Raw genomic sequence first — 19,355 nt, 5'->3', positions numbered from 1 at the left:
GATGTCTGTTATTATTGTTTTTTTACTTGTTTGTCGTTTATTATTAGTTGAATATGTACTGTATGTTACTTTTATGTTCTTTTGAAAATCGAATACAGGTGTTACTGAACTGGATTGAAATAATAAAATTGCCATAAAAAAACCTTTTGATATATATTTTTTTTAAACTACAACATGTACATATACAAAAACAAATCTTAAACCATCGTAAATAATGCATATTTATTATATTGCCATACGTTAATTTCACATCAATTAGAATATTTTAAGTAAAATCTAAAAATTTTAAACAAAAAGATTTTGGAAACAATAACAACGAAAGTATAATTTTCAATATTTAAAGAGAACATAACAAATATTCAAAAATATCAAGCCAATGTTTAATAGCAATGTTTTTAATAGATTAAAATATGTAATAAAAGTAAAGTTACATAACTGTGTGCAATATACAACTGAAATCAAAACAATATATATATTTTCCAACCTGTTTTAATTAAATGAATAATTTGATATTTACAATATAATAATAACATTTTGTCATAGTTAACCTAATTTATCATTACATTCAAAATAATTATTAAATATTTTTGTTATGTTAGTAATTTAAAAAAATAGTGTTCACGATTGTATAATATTGATGTGCATATCTTTAAAAAATAAACACTACATTTGAAATAACATGTTCACTTTTTAAAAATGTCCCCGACCTTATCCCCTAACAACCCAGCATCCTGATACTCAAAAGATAACATATGCAATAATTTTACAGATCAATAAAACTGAAAATTAAAAATTCACAATTTTCAAAATTAATAAATTATTTTACTAAACACAGTAATTAGAAAATATGCAAAGCACATCAAATTAAACACTACATTAAAATGCATATAGAATAACACCAACAAACGATATTCTATACAACACATTGATTTTTTCTAAATGATCATATTTTCAACAATATTAAAAACAACACTTAAAACTTTATTCTCACGTTCAATATTGCGTTCCATGATAGTTTTGTCATCACTATATTCTTGACACAATATTTTGGTTTCACAATAGTTATTATTATTCAATATTTTGCCCAATTACCTAATATCTCTCCGGATTGGGGACACTCAAAACTCCCTCTCTAAGTGGTGTAATTGATTTACAAGTGACCAATCATTTCGGTGCAGCACCCACAGCCGTCCTGACAACAACCCTCGCAGCTCTCTGAAGAAGACCGTATTCAGTACTATGGGGAGTGCAATAAAATAGTACAACTGTCTAGGGAGTATGAACATATTTATTATTGCTACACACCCCAAGGGTGAGAGAGAAAGTCTGCACCTAAAGGAAACAAACTGTCTCATCCCCTTTATTGCTCGATTGTACTTCCAACTATTATTTGTGTGCCTGTGTGAAACAGTTGGACTCCCGAGGCAGTTGAATTTTATTGGGTCCCGTTTCAGTTGAGCCTGATTCTCCTCCCATCAAGAATGCTACTGGATGAGTGTATCAGGAAAAGGAGAGACTTGCTTGAGTTCATCCTCAGCCCAAACATTGTATCAAATCATCTATAACTTTCATTATGTTTATTTAAAAAACTGCTTGTTGGGTCTCTCAAATAAAGGAGGTTAACATGGGTGTTCTGATTTGGGATAAACCCACTTTGATCAGGGTGTACCGGTATGGGCATGAGTAGTATCAGTCTATTTGCTACAACCTTCCCTAGAACCTTATATTCAGTGTTTCATATAGATAGTGTCCTATAAAACCGATCATCTAATTGATCCCGTCTTCTCAGGTGGACTCAGACAAGATCTCTTGCTTGTAAGCTGTTTTATACAATTCCAGTAACCTGTGTGAAGTCGAGTCAATTCTGATGGGAGACCTTTGGACCCTGTGGTTTTACCCCATGCTAGTTGGTCTATTGCATAATGGTGTGTAGCATGTTCTCAAGCATGTCTGTTTCCTATCTTGTCAGTTGGACCACAGGGATTTGTTGTAGGTAGTCAGGTATATGTTGCATCTCAACATGGCGGGTTGGGAAGGGTCTACTAGTCGGTATAATAGATAACAAATGTTTGTTGTATTTCAGTCTGCATAGGGACTATAGAACCTGTACATGAACAGATAAAACACATAGATCACTTGTCAGAGTTGATTCAGACCAGCCATGCTAGTAACTGGCCTGCTTTGTCCCGTTACCTGTGTGGTTGTGCTATTTATTGTTTGTAGTTAATCTTCTTGAATTTATTCAGTAATCCATGATATTAAGCTTCTGCTGCTGCCAGGTCCTCACGTCTGTGTGAATTAAGAACAGTACATTGTTCAAGATCCTGCAGATCTTGTTTTAAGACTTTGAAGTCCAATATTTCTCTCCTCACCATTAGTTTGACCCCATATGCATTATTTATGCACAGGCCTCTGAGGATCTCTTTAAAAGCATACCATCGGGTCCTGTGTGGTGCCTTGATTTTGAATGAAGAACTGATTAATACATTTGCTGATTGTGTGCTGGAAGGGAGCGTCTTCTAGTGCCTCAAACTGCAGTCTCCAGATGAATATCACTGGAATCAGTCCACCCCACTGGACCGTCATCAACAAGGGATTGTGTACCACACGTGAGATAGCGCAAGTATTCTCCTATTTCTATGAGACACTATAACAAGCAACACTGGTGACAGAGGAACCAGACCTCCTCACATATTTTGACTTGATACAACAGGTGTGGTTAAGTCAGGCTCAGCATGCCTATTTAGGTTCCCCCGTCACCACAGAGGAAATAATAACTGTGATTGCTTGGCTCCTGGGCGATAAGGCCCCTGGTGCAGATGGTCTCACTGCCCTTTTCTATAAAGAATATGCCCAAATACTTGCCACGTGCCACCTGGCTATGTACCAGGATTCTCTGTTGCGGGGGCACCTCCCGGGCTCCCTGTGAGAAGCTATGATAATCACCCTTCTCAAGCCGGACATGCCAGCAGTTAATTGCGTATATTATCGACCCCTTTCCCTAATCAACGTAGATAATAAAATCTTTGCCAAAATTCTGGCCAATCGCTTATTGCCCCTGTTGCCCACCATTATCCGCCCGGATCGGGCTGGTTTTATTCCGGGCAGGTCAACGTCTCATAACTAATGTACTATTTTCGCCATCATGCACTACTGGGCTCCACATGTCCAGGCCACAGAGGCCCTATTAGATACCACTAAGGCTTTCGACACATTGGAATGGGTGTACCTATTCCCCCTACTGGCAAGAATCGGACTAAGTCCTACATTTATAAAACATGTTCGCCTTCTTTCCACCCTCCATACAGCCAGGGTGCGTATAAATGGCACCGTCTCAGAACCCTTTCGGATCACCCAGTGAACCAGACATGGCTACCCACTGTCGCTGCTGCTGTTCGCGGTGGCGATGGAGCCGTTGGCAGCACGCCTCTGACAGCATCATGCAAACAGGGGAATTGGCCTCACTTCCAGAGCCCTGGTTGTCTCCCTTTCTGCTGATGATAGTGCTCTATACCTATGACCCACATACCAACGTATCCCTTATGATACAGGTGGTGATTCATTTCTGGGGGCACTCACGGTGCAGACAAACTGGGGAAAATCTACACTTCTCCCCCTAATGGAGGGGACCCTGCCCTTCCACCTTGAGTTTTCATCTTCAGTGGGCGATGCAACCGGTCCGTTACCTGGGCATCTGGCGTAGTTACGGGGTTGAGTTTGTGGGGCAATGATTTGGCTAGAGGACAGAATTCCGTGTTGGTCGCGCCTCCCGCTGTCCCTTATGGGCTGCATTTCTTTGGTTAAGATGGTGGTCCCTCCTAAATTTCTCTATTTGTTTCTCAACAAACACCGCCCTTTGACTGTCAACTTCCTCAAACGCTCAAAATCTAATTTGTGCTCTCTGATTTGGGCCGGCAAACAGCCCAGAGTGTCTTGAGATCTGCTCACTCAACAGCCCTCTAAGGGAGGTCTGGGGGTGCTGAATAAGTCCCTGTATACCTATTGCGCACACTCACAATTTCTCCAGTTTTGGGTACTCCTGACCCCCTACTAACCACATACAGCAATAGACGCGATAGGGCTGCACCTTGCCACCTCCAGACAGCTTTGTTTATTCCTAAAAAGGCACCCAGGAACGAAATATATACGGTTGCCTGCGTGAGGTGGGCTTTGGAAGGCATACGTAAGAAAGCTGGCATGCCCCTACTATATGCACCTTCCATACCTATCCTTGAGAATCCATTGCTCCCACCCCTGCAGGAGCGCGGGTCCAGGGAGTGTGCCAGCAAACTCAAACTCTTTAACTTTGCACATATATACCCTGAAGGCCACTTCATATCACAATTACCCGAGATGGAGGGAGCACAACATTCACCACTAGATGTTTGGCTATACTACCAGCTCCAAGCGACATGTAGGGATATACACCCCACTTTTCCCGCAGTACGACTTACAATGTCACCACTAGAGACTATCCTCAACGCCCTGATCCCTAAACAGCTGAACACTCACCTATACGCCTCCTCCCAGGCTGCTCTTCCGCTTTTGATGCTCGGGGCGTGCGCACGTTGGGATGCAGACTTTTCCTCTCCACTAACAAATGAACAATGGGACTACTGCTGTGGCCAACCTAGTCACCTCTCCCCTAACTACAGACTACGCCTCATCCATTTTAAATACGTGTACCAACTCTATAAAAGCCCTGTACAACTCTTTAAGATAGGATTGCGTGCTGAAGCGACATGTCCTAGATGTGGCAATGACCAGGCCTCTGTCCTCCACCCAGAATAGGGATTGTCATTCTGGGAAACAGTTTTTGATACTATCCAGGCCATTACAGACCACAACCCCCCGAAAATGCCGCTAACTGCACTACTGGGATACGTGAAGCCGGTGCCAGCCGAACGGAGGCATCTCATTGCCATGCTACTCTTATTGGCCAAAGGAAGAGTGGCCATTCACTGAGGTGGACGCCCTTCCCCCACTAAAGCGGCCTGGGTGCGGGACGCCACATACTGTCAAGAACAATTGGAGGAATACGGGCAACAGTTCCCACTCGGCTTCCGCCCCAAGGATATATGAGGTCTACTGAAAGCGGACCTGCCTCCCCCATATCCAGATAAACACCATAACGTCGTAACAGTCGGCCATAACTATAGAGGCAACTGATACACATTGGCTCCTAATATGCTACCCTCCAGTTGATTGCCATGGCAACGCTCTGCCCCGCACCAGCTGGACTCACTTTACAGTTCATGACTTTCACTCATATCCTTAATGGGTGACATGGTCTCCCATCACTGTTATTCATGAGTCTCATGTCAGGGCCTTAACAGAATCATGCATCATGTGTGTGGTAATTGTATAAATGTTCAACAACTGTCCGATATCATGCACTGTGCCTCATGTTGGTTGCTGTAGATGTTTGTACAAGATAAACAAATGCATAATAAAAAACAGAACAAGAAACAAGGGACTCAGTATGCCTTGAATGTTCTGTACAGATGATAATATGCCCTATGGGCTTGTCAAATAAGAACATGCCCTGTCTTGTATGAATCTTGTGGACCCCAGAGTGTTGGGGCTCAGCTGTCTCCAGGCATCAAATAGTCATCAATGTCCCCTCCATGTTACAAATCTCTTGTTGCCGTCCTGGCCACTGCCCCGTGGAGAGGAGCAAGGAACCTGTCCTTTGTTATTCCTGACACTGTATTATAATCACCCCCCCTCCATAACCCAGGGATGTCTGAAGATCAAGCCATCACTGTGGTCAAGGAATCAAAGAACTATGATTGGCCATGATTAGGTGAGTATAGGCTTGCATTTAAGAGGTCAGACCTAGCCAGCTGCCCCTCAAGTATTATGCATCGAGCTTTATGTTCACCCATTGCGATCACAGGCTAAAAGGCACTCCTGTTGTTCTGCATACCAATGTGCCCTGGAGTGTGCAAACTAAGTGGTATTTATCATTATTCCTCTAAATTGTTTCCCAATCTTGCTACTGCCATTACATTGAGGGGGGTTTCCTGGAGACAAACAATATTTGCGCTGCAGCACTTAAGGCGTGTTTGTCGGGTGAACCCAGGTCTCTCCCAATCCAAGTAACACATTTACATTGATAAGGTACCAAAGCTGTTGCATCCAGAATACCACATTAACTATAGGCCTCAAAGCGTTAGTGGCCACATCATAGAGTGGCCTTACCCTTTACGTCTTGGCTATCTTGCCCATGAGCTGCCATGCCTGTCCTTGTTCCCTTCTGGCACTGAGCATTTTTTCAACTCCTTTTAATTCTGTCATAAGTAAGTTATCCATAATTGAGTCATAAACCCCTCCTCATGGTGATAAGATTCCCCCTCACCAAAACAATTAACAATTAACCAAACATCATCAATCATGTCTTGTTGGACAAATTCGAGTGTGTGATACACAGAATTATTCTTAGTGAAACTCCTACTATGCGTCTCCCCCTCCCCATGCCCATGGGCATGACCTGGCATGGCAACCCCTATCTATAATGTATATCTTTACTTTCTTTATCTCCTATAATGTATAATGTCATGGTCTACTTGCACTGTGTATATCAAAGCATGCAGCCTAGGTATTCTCGATGAAACATGGACAAACATGCCACGTTATATACTCAGCAGTCATTGGAGTCACTAGTGGCCTCTAGTGGTGGGACCTCTCTTCAGACACAGGTTCAGAGCCACTTTCAGCACTGGCCTGGCCACCGTCACTGCTTACAGTGACCTTGTCTGAATCCTGGAGACAGGCAACATGTGCTACAACTCGTGCTTAACCGCGTGCTGCTTGTTCCTTTCTTGTGCCTGTGGTGCAAATTATCTTCTGACATTGAAAACGACGTCTGTCAGCACCTCCACTCGGTTCAGTCTTATGTGCTACTCATGCAAATCTATTTGATTCAATCCATGCCCAGGCCTCGTTTGCTGTAATGAAAATGTGCGTGCAGCCATCCAATACTACCCTCGGTTTTGCAGGGTACACTAGAGCATATTGAATGTGGTGTCAGTGTAATGTACGTAGTAAGAGTTTCATCTCTAAAAAGGACCTCCGTTGCCATTGAACTATGACCGTAGAGTCGGAACCACATTAATCTTATGTTTGTCCATCAGCCACGAGCTATGTTCTCGGGCCACCTGTTTCTGTCTTGGGACTCTAGCAAGCGTGCTACCATTGGACTAGGAGCAGTCCCTGGTACGGAGGGCAGCCCGGGGAACCTGTATGCCCTTTCCACAACAAAGAACTTGCAGGGTGCCAACTGTGGATGTTATCAATTAGCCAGCCCTCTAAAAATGCCTCTGCCACACCTCCCTCAGCTTGCTTGGGAAGGCCAGCTACACATATCTTCTTATGAGGTGTCTTTAAGTTACTTGTTGTATGCCCTCAGTAGATCGACTTCCACTGCAACTGTATCTATTTTAGTTTCAAGGACAGTCTTTGTGTCCAGTATGTCCTGCAGGATGGTATAAAACTTTTCAGAGTGTGAAGTCATCATGGTTTCCAATGTTTCTAACATGAAATTTCCTTCTATCTGGGGTATGAATAACAGCTGGATTTTCTGGGCCTGTGGGTTAATCATAGTGTCTCAAAGCCTGAGCACACTGTACGATGAGTCCACAGGAAAAGTTCAGGGTCATCTTGGTGGGGGCAGAGGGCAGGTGCTCCCTCTCCTATCTTAGAGTGTCAGCTTTTCATGCAGTATGAGGGAATTGTTGCTACAGGTACACCACTGTGGCCATGGGTTGGTCGACGATATGCCCTAGTTTGCTAACACCACATTGTGGTTACATGAAGTTTCTCCTCCCCTTAATAAAACAGCCTGTAGATGAGATATGGGATGCAAGGTCTTCTCTACAGCCTCACAGTGGGTCTGGTCATTTTTGTAAAGGTCTCACTCTCAAAGAAAAAGAAAAGGGCTGCCTCCATGACCACCTCAGCTCTACTGATCAGGGGGTCCATTCAGCCAATGTGGAAGCCGCCTCGTTCCATCTACACAATTGTTTCATAGGTCCATTGGTAACACTTTGGTAACACTTTGGATTTAGTGGTCAGACTGCATCTGCCAGGGCTCCTCTGCTCCATGCCCGTCTACGGACATTGCACTTCCTCACAAACTATTACTCAAGATGCCATCATGATGCAAGTCAGCCCACCTGGGGCCACATCATTTTTGAGGAAAGCTTCTAAAAAACTGAAGTTTATAAATAATGCAAATAATGTAAGGTATTTTAATGATTGCTTATATGTATTGTGATGTTTATATCCTGTGAATCTAAATAGACAAATATAACTTGGCATTGGGTGACCATAATGCTCCTAAGGTATGCGTAGCACCATTTGTGGGTAGTAGCTAACGTGTATAGACCTTTCAAGGCATGCTTGCAGTGCTCAAAAGGACTCCAAATGAAGGCAGTTTGGGTAGCCAAGTCAACAGGATCCTTGCTCTAACCCCACCCTCTCTACTGTATGGACATGGGATTGTGAGATCAGAAGCTATCAGGTTGGCTGGATCCTTGTAAATCAACTCTTAGGATGCATTAAAACATCCTTATTCTTTCTCTTCAACTCCAAGGAGACAGCAGCAGAGATCCGTCACTCTATTTATATCAACTGTGTGCAGAACAACCCCACTTGTGAGTCTGTATTTAAAGGCTGTGGGCTGAGCGTATGTAAGGGATTGATATCTAGGTCGTTAGGCCTTAACAGCAAAACAACCCAGTTATACAAATACAGATCCCTTTTATAATATTTTTCTTCTTTCTTGAAGGGCATTATAGAAATATTTGGAAAAGGTAGCGGGCAACAATCTACAGCAGCAGGGTTCCTAAGAATAATGGCTAAACTCACAATTAGAAACTAATTCGACCAGCAAAATATTGTTTAGTCCTAAGCATAACATTTAAATATAATTTAATTACCAAGAGGAAACATTTTTCAGGTTAGAATAAATCCCATGCTCAACACAATACTATATTCAGAAAACAATATAACATACTGCAAATCATTATTAAAATCAAATGCAACTAAGCCTTCTTTACATCAAAACAAGTATACTCAGATTCACATCATTACAATCCAAGAAATAAAACCACAATATGCGTTCGGATTTTGTTTGGATTAACATCAAGCTCTCAAGGTATTTATCACGTCCAAAAGTCAACAGTTTTTCAACATAATTCCTATCCTTTTTCTGTAATACTTACAGGCTCACTATAGAACACCTATGATTGCATTATCTTCTAATTTTGTTTATTGTCACGTACAGCTAAATGTACAAACATTGTGGGTGATTAAGAGTTTGGCGGATAGGGTACTCGGTTATAACAACAACAGAGTATCCTCTCTACCAAACTCACAGTCCACCCACCTGATTTGGGGCTAGGTAGACTTTAAGAATGTCGACAATACATCCTACTCCGGCTTTGTTGCTCTTACTCATACACCTCAGACAGCCCGGCTCAGTACAGGTCACCGAGGGTTAGCTATCCCACCGCCTGTCCAGTTTAGAGTGGGCTGTTGAATTCAGTCACCACAAGGTAAAACCTGGTAGCGGCGGACAATAAAAAATAAAAGTGTCACCCTCACCATGGGAGGACACTCCTGTGGTGTGGGGGTTATTAGTTTTACTTTTTTGCAAAACAAACTCCTGATTTAGGAGTATGTTTAAAAAAAAAGTAAACTATGTAAATGTATGACAGACAGTTGTCAAGTTTCACAGAGCTGTCTGTCAAACTGTTACAATATTATGAGAAACCGCAATCACAGTGGTTCCTGCCAATGTTAAGGTCACTAGATTTAGGGGAGTGACGTCCGTCTGGGCTACAGAGTGATTTTGAGTGATTTACTCTGTCAGCCTGACGGATATACAGACATCTTCCAAACACTGTAAATCAAGCCTGTAATGTGACCAGACTCAAATAGTAGTCGACCCATTCCAAAACCTTACATGTTTTTTCCGTTTTTGGTTCCTCTTACAGGTGAGTCTGCCTTGTGGTTTTGGGCATTGTCCCTGTTGTTTACATGGCGTTTGTTTGGCTGCTGCTGCTCGAAGCTTATCTGCTGTTTGGCAATCCTATGCTTGGGCTGTATTTGCTACCTCTGTGATGGTGGCCACTCTGTTGTGCAATTGGTGGGCATTGTGATAGAGATGCCTGTATGAAAGGATTGATTGTTCTTAACATGCAGATTCTATATCTTCAACTGTGTGGATGTTGAATGTACTGTCAGTCACTCCTTTCAACTATTGCACTGAAGAATCAAGAGTCGCATTCACATTGGATTTGGCCTGTTCCTCGTGGGGTCTAATAATGGTATTCTCTTCTCTTCCAGGCCCCCTGGGGAAACGTCCCACTCGAGTTTCACGGTCTTGAGATCCTCGAACTGTAAGAGAAATGCCTCGGCTCACCCTCTGCCTCTTGCTACCTTCTATTACTTGTTTCATGGGAGATGTAGTGCTGCAGATTCACTGCTGCCTATGTCGTTCCTGTTTTGTTTGAGAGAACGTCGCACTGCTGCCTGGGCTCAGCCTTTTCTTTATGAGCAATGCTGCACAGTGCAATGTCCCCATTTTCTTTTGCGAGAAAAGCTTGCACTGCTGATACCTGTCAGATGGGAAAAAATACCTGGACTCCCTAATTGAGTTGTTTTATGTTTTGCTTTAAAGGTCAGGTAAAAATATACCTATATAGCTGTGTTTCTTTCAAGGGTGTAACGTCAATTACCACGACACCGCTTACCCAGTCGTTGGTTTCCTCAGCAGACAAAACATCCGATATTTATTAGTAATATTAAGTGTTGGTAGCGCTGAGTAGAGCAGGGCCCTTTCCATGCTGCCGCACATCCCACATAGTCACCCAAGGAAACAAAGGTTGGCCTTTCACCAAGTGCTTTTCCACTACTTTAGCTCATAATTACATACTCAGCATAGGAAGAATATTGACATTACTGATGTTAAACAGAGTTATCATGCAGAAGAATCCATTCATCATATGCAAGGTGATGCTAGCTTTCATATAAACGTCGGTAAAAGTGTTCTCTCTGCCAGAGCATTTTGAGGCAAAGGCGTTCACCGCAGAGTCTGCGGGAAGATGTCTGGGTTTGCAGGCTGGGGCACCTGTCACATCCTGCCCTCACTCTCAGTGGCCCCGCAGTCAATCCCGGTTTTCTAATCTCAAGAAAATACTTTTACAATTGTTTACTTTTGCACACGGTGTCTGACAAATAGTTCTAAAGGAAAACACAGGTCAACAGTGATAAACAGTAAAGGGGAAGTGTGTGAAATAGGGTGTTGTCATAAGTAGACTCGATAAATGCTTATATGTTCATGGTGTAGCAAAGGTACGATGGGCTTCAAACGCTCGACATCATGCAATGAAGCAAGCAAGGACAATGCCTTTCGATTCTTCTTCTTGAATTCAATATTTCGGTAAAACACCATAAAAGTATCAAAATTAACAATACAATAAATTGTAATTCTAAGTGTATTTATACAGTGCTTACTACCCCTGATGAGGCGCCGAAGTGCTTTTCAGCGAGTAACATGCTACTCTGGAACCCAAGAGGATTAGTGGTGGATTAATATACGGAAATATAAGTATAGTGCTATTTTTAGTATAGGGAAATATGAGTTCATTTGAGCGGTGGACATGTGAGTCTGTTATTTGGATTTAATAGAATAATGGAGGGAGAGAAGAGGGAAGAATCCAGAAAGTGTTAATTGGGAGATCATAGTAGAAGGGTGAGGTTTGCAATGATTAAAGGAGAGATGGAGGAAGGAAGAGTCTGTAGAAAGGGATTAGGGAGATCATAGTAGTGAAATGATTTTAGGATGAGTCAAAGGAGAGATACATGAGGGTAAATTTAATAGGGTTGTTTGGGAGATCGTGGTAGTACATTGAGGTTTGGGGAGAACCAGGAGGGATAGAGGAGGGAAGAGTCTAGGAAGAGTTATTTTAAAGATCATAGTAGTAGAATGAGATTTGGGATGAATCAGAGAGTGGAGACAGACGATAGATTTAGAGAGGTTTAGGGTGAGACAGAGTAGTGCATTGGAGAGGGTATTTCTTTTTCTCTTGTGCAGTACGGCTAAAATAATACATAGATAGATGCATGAGTACATAGAAAGGGAATATACGTATAAGGAAGATAATATATTGAGATTTAAAATTGTATTGCATAAACACTGACATTCAAGTGTTGCGATATTTGAAGGTAATTTATTTCTGTACTTTGTATAACATTACTTTTGTTTTTTCCTCAATATTTCAATAGTGAAATGCTTGTAGATAAATAGTTAAGATGATATTTACCTATTGTGATAAATAAATAAAACAGACTCATAAGCATCTAATCAAAACAAAATATATAGAAACTATGCAATGAGCTATGAACATGTTAAGCATCATTATATTTAACCCTAAGTAATATATACATTAGTTAAGCAGGTCTAAAGAGGTGTATATATCAAAAGAAAAAAAAAACATAGTTATTATGCATATTTGTTTAAAGAAATACACGTCTAGATATATAAATGTTATCATATTATACATGTTTACATGCACAGCACAAGGATATGCAGTACATTGCAGTTTGAGTATGGTGGTTATGTAGGAAAGAATAATCTTCCTATATTTGGGGGTAAACAATTCCATAGTTTGGTTGCTTGAACAGAGAAAGTTGCACCATCTACTGTTTTCCTCTTGCATGGTGGGATATTGAGGCTAGGTGCCAATCTTCAGCGGAGGTTCCTTCAGTGAATGTATTTGCTGATTTTATTCCTGACGAAAAGTGGTCCTGTTCCTTGTATTGCTTTTGTAGGTGATACAAAGCAGCTTAAAGGTGGCTCTTCTGGCAATCAGTAGCCAATGTAGGGCCCTCAAGGCAGGGGAGATGTGGACTTGTTGCTTTACATGTAGGAGTAGTCTGGCCGCAGAGTTCTGAATCTGTTGTCGTCGTTTCATAGTAGATAGAGATGATCCCTGGTAGAAGGCATTGGCGTAATCCAGTTAAGACAGTATAAAAGAGACAGTATCCTGGACCTTGTGTGGAAATCCCTGGTGGGAGAAGGTGCGTCACAGAGGTTTCATGGTGATTTGAGCTTGAGCTTGATAATTTGTCCACTTGAGCATTCATTGTTAACTTTGAATCCATGGTAATTCCAAGGTTTCTTGCTTCCTTCAATACTTTAGGAGGTGGTACCAGATCGTCAGGCTAGACACAGACTGGTTCATAAGTTTTCCAATCGCCACATGCAAGTATTTTCGGTTTTGGAAGCATTCAGTTTGAGATGGCTTCATGTCATCCACTGATCAATGGCTCTGAGGCAACTGAAGATTTGTGAGTTTCCAATGTCTTTGGGGCATTTCAGTTTAAGGAGTATTTGTGTGTCATCTGCAAAGTTGTAGCATGTGACCTGAAATTCATTGATTATTGCCAGTAATGACTTCATAAATATGTTGGAAAGCATGGGTGAGATGACTGAACCTTGTGGGACCCCTGCTTTTGTGAGGTATGGTTTGGATGAGAAAGGGGGAGTATGGATGACATTTGTTCTGTTTTGAAGGTAGGATGTGATCCAGTCGAAAGCAGTGCCCTCTATGCCGGCTTTTTATTGAGGGGCGCTATGGTCAACTGTGTCAAAGGTAGCTGAGATGTCCAAGAGAAGTAGTGCAGCAATTTCATTGCAATCTACTGTGCTATTAAGGTCATGCCAGATGACGATGAGGGCAGATTTTGTGCCTCTTCCTGGGTGGAATCCAGTTTAGTAGTCTGAAAGTATGGAGTTATCTTCACTGAATTGTGACATCTGGGAAACATTGCTTTTTCTATCAGTTTTCTCAGGAAAGGTCCATTTGTAGTTATTGAGGCCATGAGGGTCCAGGTTTGTTTTCTTTAATAATGGGTGTATGTATGCCTTTTTTAGGTTTTCTGGAAAGATTCCTGTAGTTAAAGAATTATTGATGATTCTTCTGACTGGTGTGGCAGCCGAGGTAGATAAAAGAATGTTCTTGAAAAAGTGTGGTGGACAAGGATCAGAAGGGCAGCCACAAGGCCTGCTTGCTTCGACCAGATCCATAAATTCACTTTGTGATATTTGTTCCAAGGACTGCATAGACTAGGTTGGTCTACTGTTGGAGGGGATATTTGGAAATGGGTTAGTGCTGGTGGTTTTCTTTTTGTTTTAAATAGGAGTCCAATGAGTCTGCTTCCGTTGTGTAATGTTTTGCCAGTTTGTCTTTGAATTCTTGCGTAATGGGATGAGTCCCTTCCATGCATTTAGGTTTATGAAATTCGGTGGGAATTTAATACAATTCTTAATTTGCAAGCTTAGCATTTTGAATTCTGTTTGAAAAGTACTTTTTTAGTTTTTTTGATTGTTGATTTGTATATTCTGTTAAGTTTCCTTTGGGGAAATTTGTTTTGATTGCTGTTTGTTTTGAGCCAGGTTCATTGCAACTTTCTGATTAGCTTTGTTTTCTTCTTTTTTTCAGTTCTGTGTTTCTCCAGAGTGATTGTTTTTGTTTGTCCTGTTTTTTTGTTCCTAGTGGCATTAGGATATCAAACGCTTCCTGTAGCCACTCATAAAGTTTTTGAACATAATTTATTGTGTGTAGATCTGTGCCAGCTTTTAGTTGTGTTTCTAAGTATTCAAATTTAGTTTGTTCCAATGTTGATAGTTGGATGCATAGTATGTGGCATTGGGAGTGTTGATTTGTGGTGTTTTATGTTGGAAAGCTACCAAATGGGTGATCTGGCCATGTGACTGGAGCAATCCTTTGACAAGTAACTAGTTCTGGATTTGCAAAAATGACGTCTATGATGTGTCCAGCGATGTGTGTGGGATTGTTTACGATCTGATGTAGGTTCATTGTGACCAGACTAGTGATGATAGTTTTTGGATGGGGCATACTGGGTTTGTAAAACCAAATGTTTAGGTCCCAACGAATGCATAGGTTGGAGGATAATGTTATAAGATTTAACATTATGTCTAGAAACATGTCTGGGGATGTTGTATTGCAAGGTGGTGGTCTGTAGGGGAGGAGGAAGTTGGTGTAGGGTTGCATCTGGTGAAGAGGGCCTCACAACCTTGTATGGAAATGTTGTCTGTTTTGCAGATATATACCAGCTAGCCCACCTCCTCTTTTGCCTATACGGTTTTGTGTGATGGTTTGATAGCCTGGAAGAATAGTTTCATGCAACACTGGAACCATGTAATCTCCCAGCCATGATTCTGTTATGAAGAATAAGTCAGGTTGTGTGTCAGTGAGTAGGTCATAGACATGGTGCTTGTTTTTAGAAGGTGATCGAAAATTTTTTAGTAGGCAGTTTAGAGATTGTGTTTTGGTGGTGGTCTGACTGTTTTGTAGAATACTGAGCAGTATATCTTGAACTTGTGGCAGGTGTGTCATTAGTGCTGGTATTAACTGTAAGAGGGTCGCAATAGTGTGGTTTTTTTATATTGTGTTTCTCCTTCAGCAAGCTTAGAAGGCATTTTGTTGGGACTGCATGTGCCGGTGGTGGAGATGGTGGTTGAGACTGAGATGGTGAGTTGTGTTGTTTTTGTAGAGTAGGCATGTTGTGTAATAGACATGGGGATGCAAAGTTGTGAAGAGTGGCAAGCTGTTTATTTTGTTTGTGTCTGTTTAGGTTGGGGTGGTGGTGGAGCATGTGGATCATATTCTAAGACTCTAAATTGTGCAACGGACACGAGTCGGGTAAATGAGAGTTGTTGTATTGGTGTATTTGTTGTTGTTTGTGTTGGTGAAGATAGTGAATTTGGGAGTAAAGATGGATTAGGATGTGCGTTATTTGTGTAGTCATAAGGGAGGGAGTGGGTGTATGTTTCTAATTTGTGACGGAAAGTATGAAAGTGTATGTAATTTTGATGTGCTGGTGTGTGCGTTTTGTTTTGTTTTTGTGGAGTAGCCAGAGGAGATATTGATGTTGTGTTTTTCTGAGAAGTATTTCTATGTCAAGTACTGCTGGTGAGTGGTATTTGAATTGTCCAGGGGTGGTGATGTTTGAGTGTATGTGGTGTGTAAGAGGTGATGGACAAAAGTTCTGGGTTTTTGTAATATATTTGATCACTGGAAGAGGTAATATGTGTGCTGTAGTGGAGTGTAACGATTGTTTGGTTGTGTGTTTTTGGAAAAAGAGGAGGAGGGTTTTGGTGGATAATATGATGGAAGCTTGAGTATTGGTTTTGTTTTGTTAAAAAGGGATCTGTAAGTAGATAGGGGATAGAGCTGGTGTTTTGTATGAACAGGGAGTGTGTGTTTGGATGGATTAAAATTATGTATAATGTGGCTTTGTGTTGTGTTGGTGAGGTGTGGATTTGTTAATGGTATAGGACAGAGTTGTGTTTTGTGTGAGAATGAAGGTGCCATAGTATTGTAGTTGGGGTAGAAGGGTGTATAGGTGTAGTTTGTGGGGTTTTGTAGTGGTTGTTGAGACATTGAAATCTGTATGAGGTTTGTTAGTGAGTAGAATGCTTTTGCTGATAATGTGTTTGGATGTTTGTGGATGTGGAAGGCTTAAGGTGATTGTTGGAAAGTGAAAAATAGGGCAGCATCTCAGGCGTTAGGCCTGCCCTGGCTCACACAGGCCAAAACAGGCAACTGCCCTTGTCCTTTGCACCCTTACCCTCTACGCGTGGGCTGAGACACCCTGAGCCCTAGGCTTAAATGCCCTAATGGCCAATATAACCCTAACCCTAACCAAACAGAACCCTAACCTAAACCCTAGAACCCTAGCCCAAACAGACAATCAGCCACTGAAAGCCTAAGCCCTTAGTCCAATAGAAATCCAGGCTCTAGCAACCAATCACAGAAACAGATGCAACAACCAATAGAAACCTATATAAGGGGCAAGTGACCTTAAGGACAGGCTGTCGCTTTTCGCGCACTTAAACTAATCACTTTTTCAAGCCCAAAACGAGTGCTACATCCACTTTCCTAGCACAGTTTAAAAACCACAAAGTAGATGAAGCAGTCTCCTAAACACACTCTGGTTAGCCACTGAGGTGTATTTTGTCTTTTTTAAACCTTGTAAAAGGGGGAGGGGTTAAGCCTAGTAGAGTATAGTGGAAAACCCTGGAGGGTTATTTATACAGTCATGGGTAGAAGAAAACAGCAGTTTAAAAGTACAAAGTTTGTAGAAAGCCAAGAGGTAAATTTAAACAGACATGGACAGAACAAAAACAGAAGTTTAAAGTACAAAATGTGCAGAAAAAACAAGATATTCATTTATACAGACACAGGTAGAACAAAATGGCAGTTTAAAAGTACCAGGGGGCACAGTTAAGAAACGTGGATGTGCATCCAATGCAGCTCCACTTTTCTTGTCTCCCTTAGCGCCTCCCTAACTCCAACATGTGTGTGCCGTATTTAAGATACAGCGCACCATGGTGGTAGTTAGGGAATTAGCGTCAATATTTTTGACACTAGTTTGTTTGGTGCTTTGCACATTGAAGCCCATTATAAATAATGGTGTGCCTCCTTTTAACGCCTGTCCTGTGTAGGCGTTAAAAATGGTGCAAAAAAATGGTGCAAATAAATCTTTTGGATTTCTTTGTGCCATTGTTTTGGCCCTCCTAACAGGAGAACACCCTCCGTGCATACATCATGCCTGGCACAGGCATAAGGTGGCACAAGGGGTTACAAAGTGGTGCAATGCATGCATTGCACCACTTTGTCAACCTGGCGTGGCGATTTTGGCCTTGTTGGGCCACATTAGAGTAAAAAAGAATAACGCTTATGTGGCTCAAGGAGGCACTAGACCCTCTTAAATCTGGGCCCAAGTTTGTAGAAAACCAACAGGCAAATTTAAACAGTCACGGATAGGGGAAAAGCACTTTTAAAATTACAAGAATACCAGAAATTCTGTGTTCTCACCACCTTCTTCGTCCCTTGCCCACTGGGCTGTTTATGGCACAGAGAAGCTTGGCGCACAAGATGGAGGTGAGCAACTGTTAGAAATGGGGTCTCTGGTTGGCACTCAGTAGGCACTCTGTCCAAGCAGGGACCCTCACTCTAGTCAGGGTAATGGAGGTACACACCTAGGATAATCCCTGCTCACACCCTTGGTAGCTTGGCACAAGCAGTCAGGCTTATCTCAGAGACAATGTGTAAAGTATTTGTACCAACACAAACATTAATATGGTGTAAACACCACAACATGGACACAACACAGGTTTAGAAAAATAGCCAATATTTATCTAAATCAAACAATACCAAAATGACAAAAATCCAACATACACAAGTAAAGTTATGAATTTTTAAATTAAAAAGAGTCTTGCTCCATCAAAAACAATGGATGCGTTGATGTTACACAAAGTACCTGGTTTGCATCAAAAATAAAGCCTCACAGGCAAGCGTGCATCAGAAAAGTCAGCGATGCGTTGATTCCTTACTCACAAGTGAGGTCGTATGTCGTTTTCTTATCCAATTGGCGATGCCTCGTTTTTCTGTCCTGCAAGAGAGTGATGCATCAATTTCTGGATAGGCACCTCGGATCTGGGCAGGTTCACGTTGATTTTGACTCCCAGCAATGATGCGTGCGAAATCTGGCCGCACGGTGATCAGGAACCACGCTGTGTGGGGCTTGTGTCAATTTCAGCAGCCGCAAGCAGGTGTTGCATCGTTTCTCCAACCGCAATGTATGTTATGCGTCGATTTCTTAGCCATGATGCACATGGTGCGTCGATTTATCAGCCGCGATGCAGGTGGTGTGTTATTTTTACAGCTGTGTTGCAGGTGGTGCATTGAATTTTTCCTGCACGTGGATTTCAGTCTTGGTTCCACCAGCTTCACCCTTCAAGTACCCAGGGTCTGGAGTGGGCACAACTTGGCAGGATAGGAAGGTCAGCAAGAGAGTCCTCATACTGGCAGAGGAAGTCATTGATGGTCCTGAAACTTCAAAACGGTGCAAACTCAGTCCAAGCCCTTGGAGACACTTCACAAGCAGGAATATACCACACAGTCCAGTCTTTGTCCTCTTTTAAGGCAGAAGGGCAGTACTCCTCCTCCAGCTCTTCAGCTCTTCTCCTTGGCAGAGGTTCCTCTTACCCCTTTCTGCCTTTGAAGTTGGCAAACTTCAAATGAAAGTCTGTGTTGTTCACAAGATCCTGCCTAGCCCAGGCCTGGCTCCAGACACACACCAGGGGGTTGTTGGCTGCATTGTGTGAGGGCAGGCACAGTCCTTTAAGGTGTGAGAGTCAGCTCCTCCCTCCACTTTAGCCCAGATGACCCATCAGGGCATGCAGGCTAGACCCCAGCTCCTTTGAGTCACTGTCTAGTGAAGATTCAAAAACAGCCCAACTGTTTGACTTTCTA

At 42.0% G+C, this 19,355-nt stretch overlaps 1 protein-coding gene across 5 annotated transcripts in view; it reads left to right on the top strand.

The window, feature by feature from the left end:
- LAT (linker for activation of T cells) overlaps window positions 1-19,355 on the top strand; it is a 697,198-nt gene that overhangs the window by 502,304 nt on the left and 175,539 nt on the right. For all 5 annotated transcript variants that reach the window (XM_069243937.1, XM_069243940.1, XM_069243936.1 and 2 more), the window contains one exon: window positions 10,354-10,406. In XM_069243937.1, the coding sequence (XP_069100038.1) occupies window positions 10,354-10,406 (53 nt within the window). The remainder of the gene's footprint in view (window positions 1-10,353; window positions 10,407-19,355) is intronic.

Source organism: Pleurodeles waltl, chromosome 7 (assembly GCF_031143425.1).
Source record: "Pleurodeles waltl isolate 20211129_DDA chromosome 7, aPleWal1.hap1.20221129, whole genome shotgun sequence".
Taxonomy (NCBI): Eukaryota; Metazoa; Chordata; class Amphibia; order Caudata; family Salamandridae; genus Pleurodeles; species Pleurodeles waltl.
The sequence above is the reverse complement of the archived record's forward strand: the minus strand, read 5'-3'. Positions and strand labels throughout refer to the sequence as shown.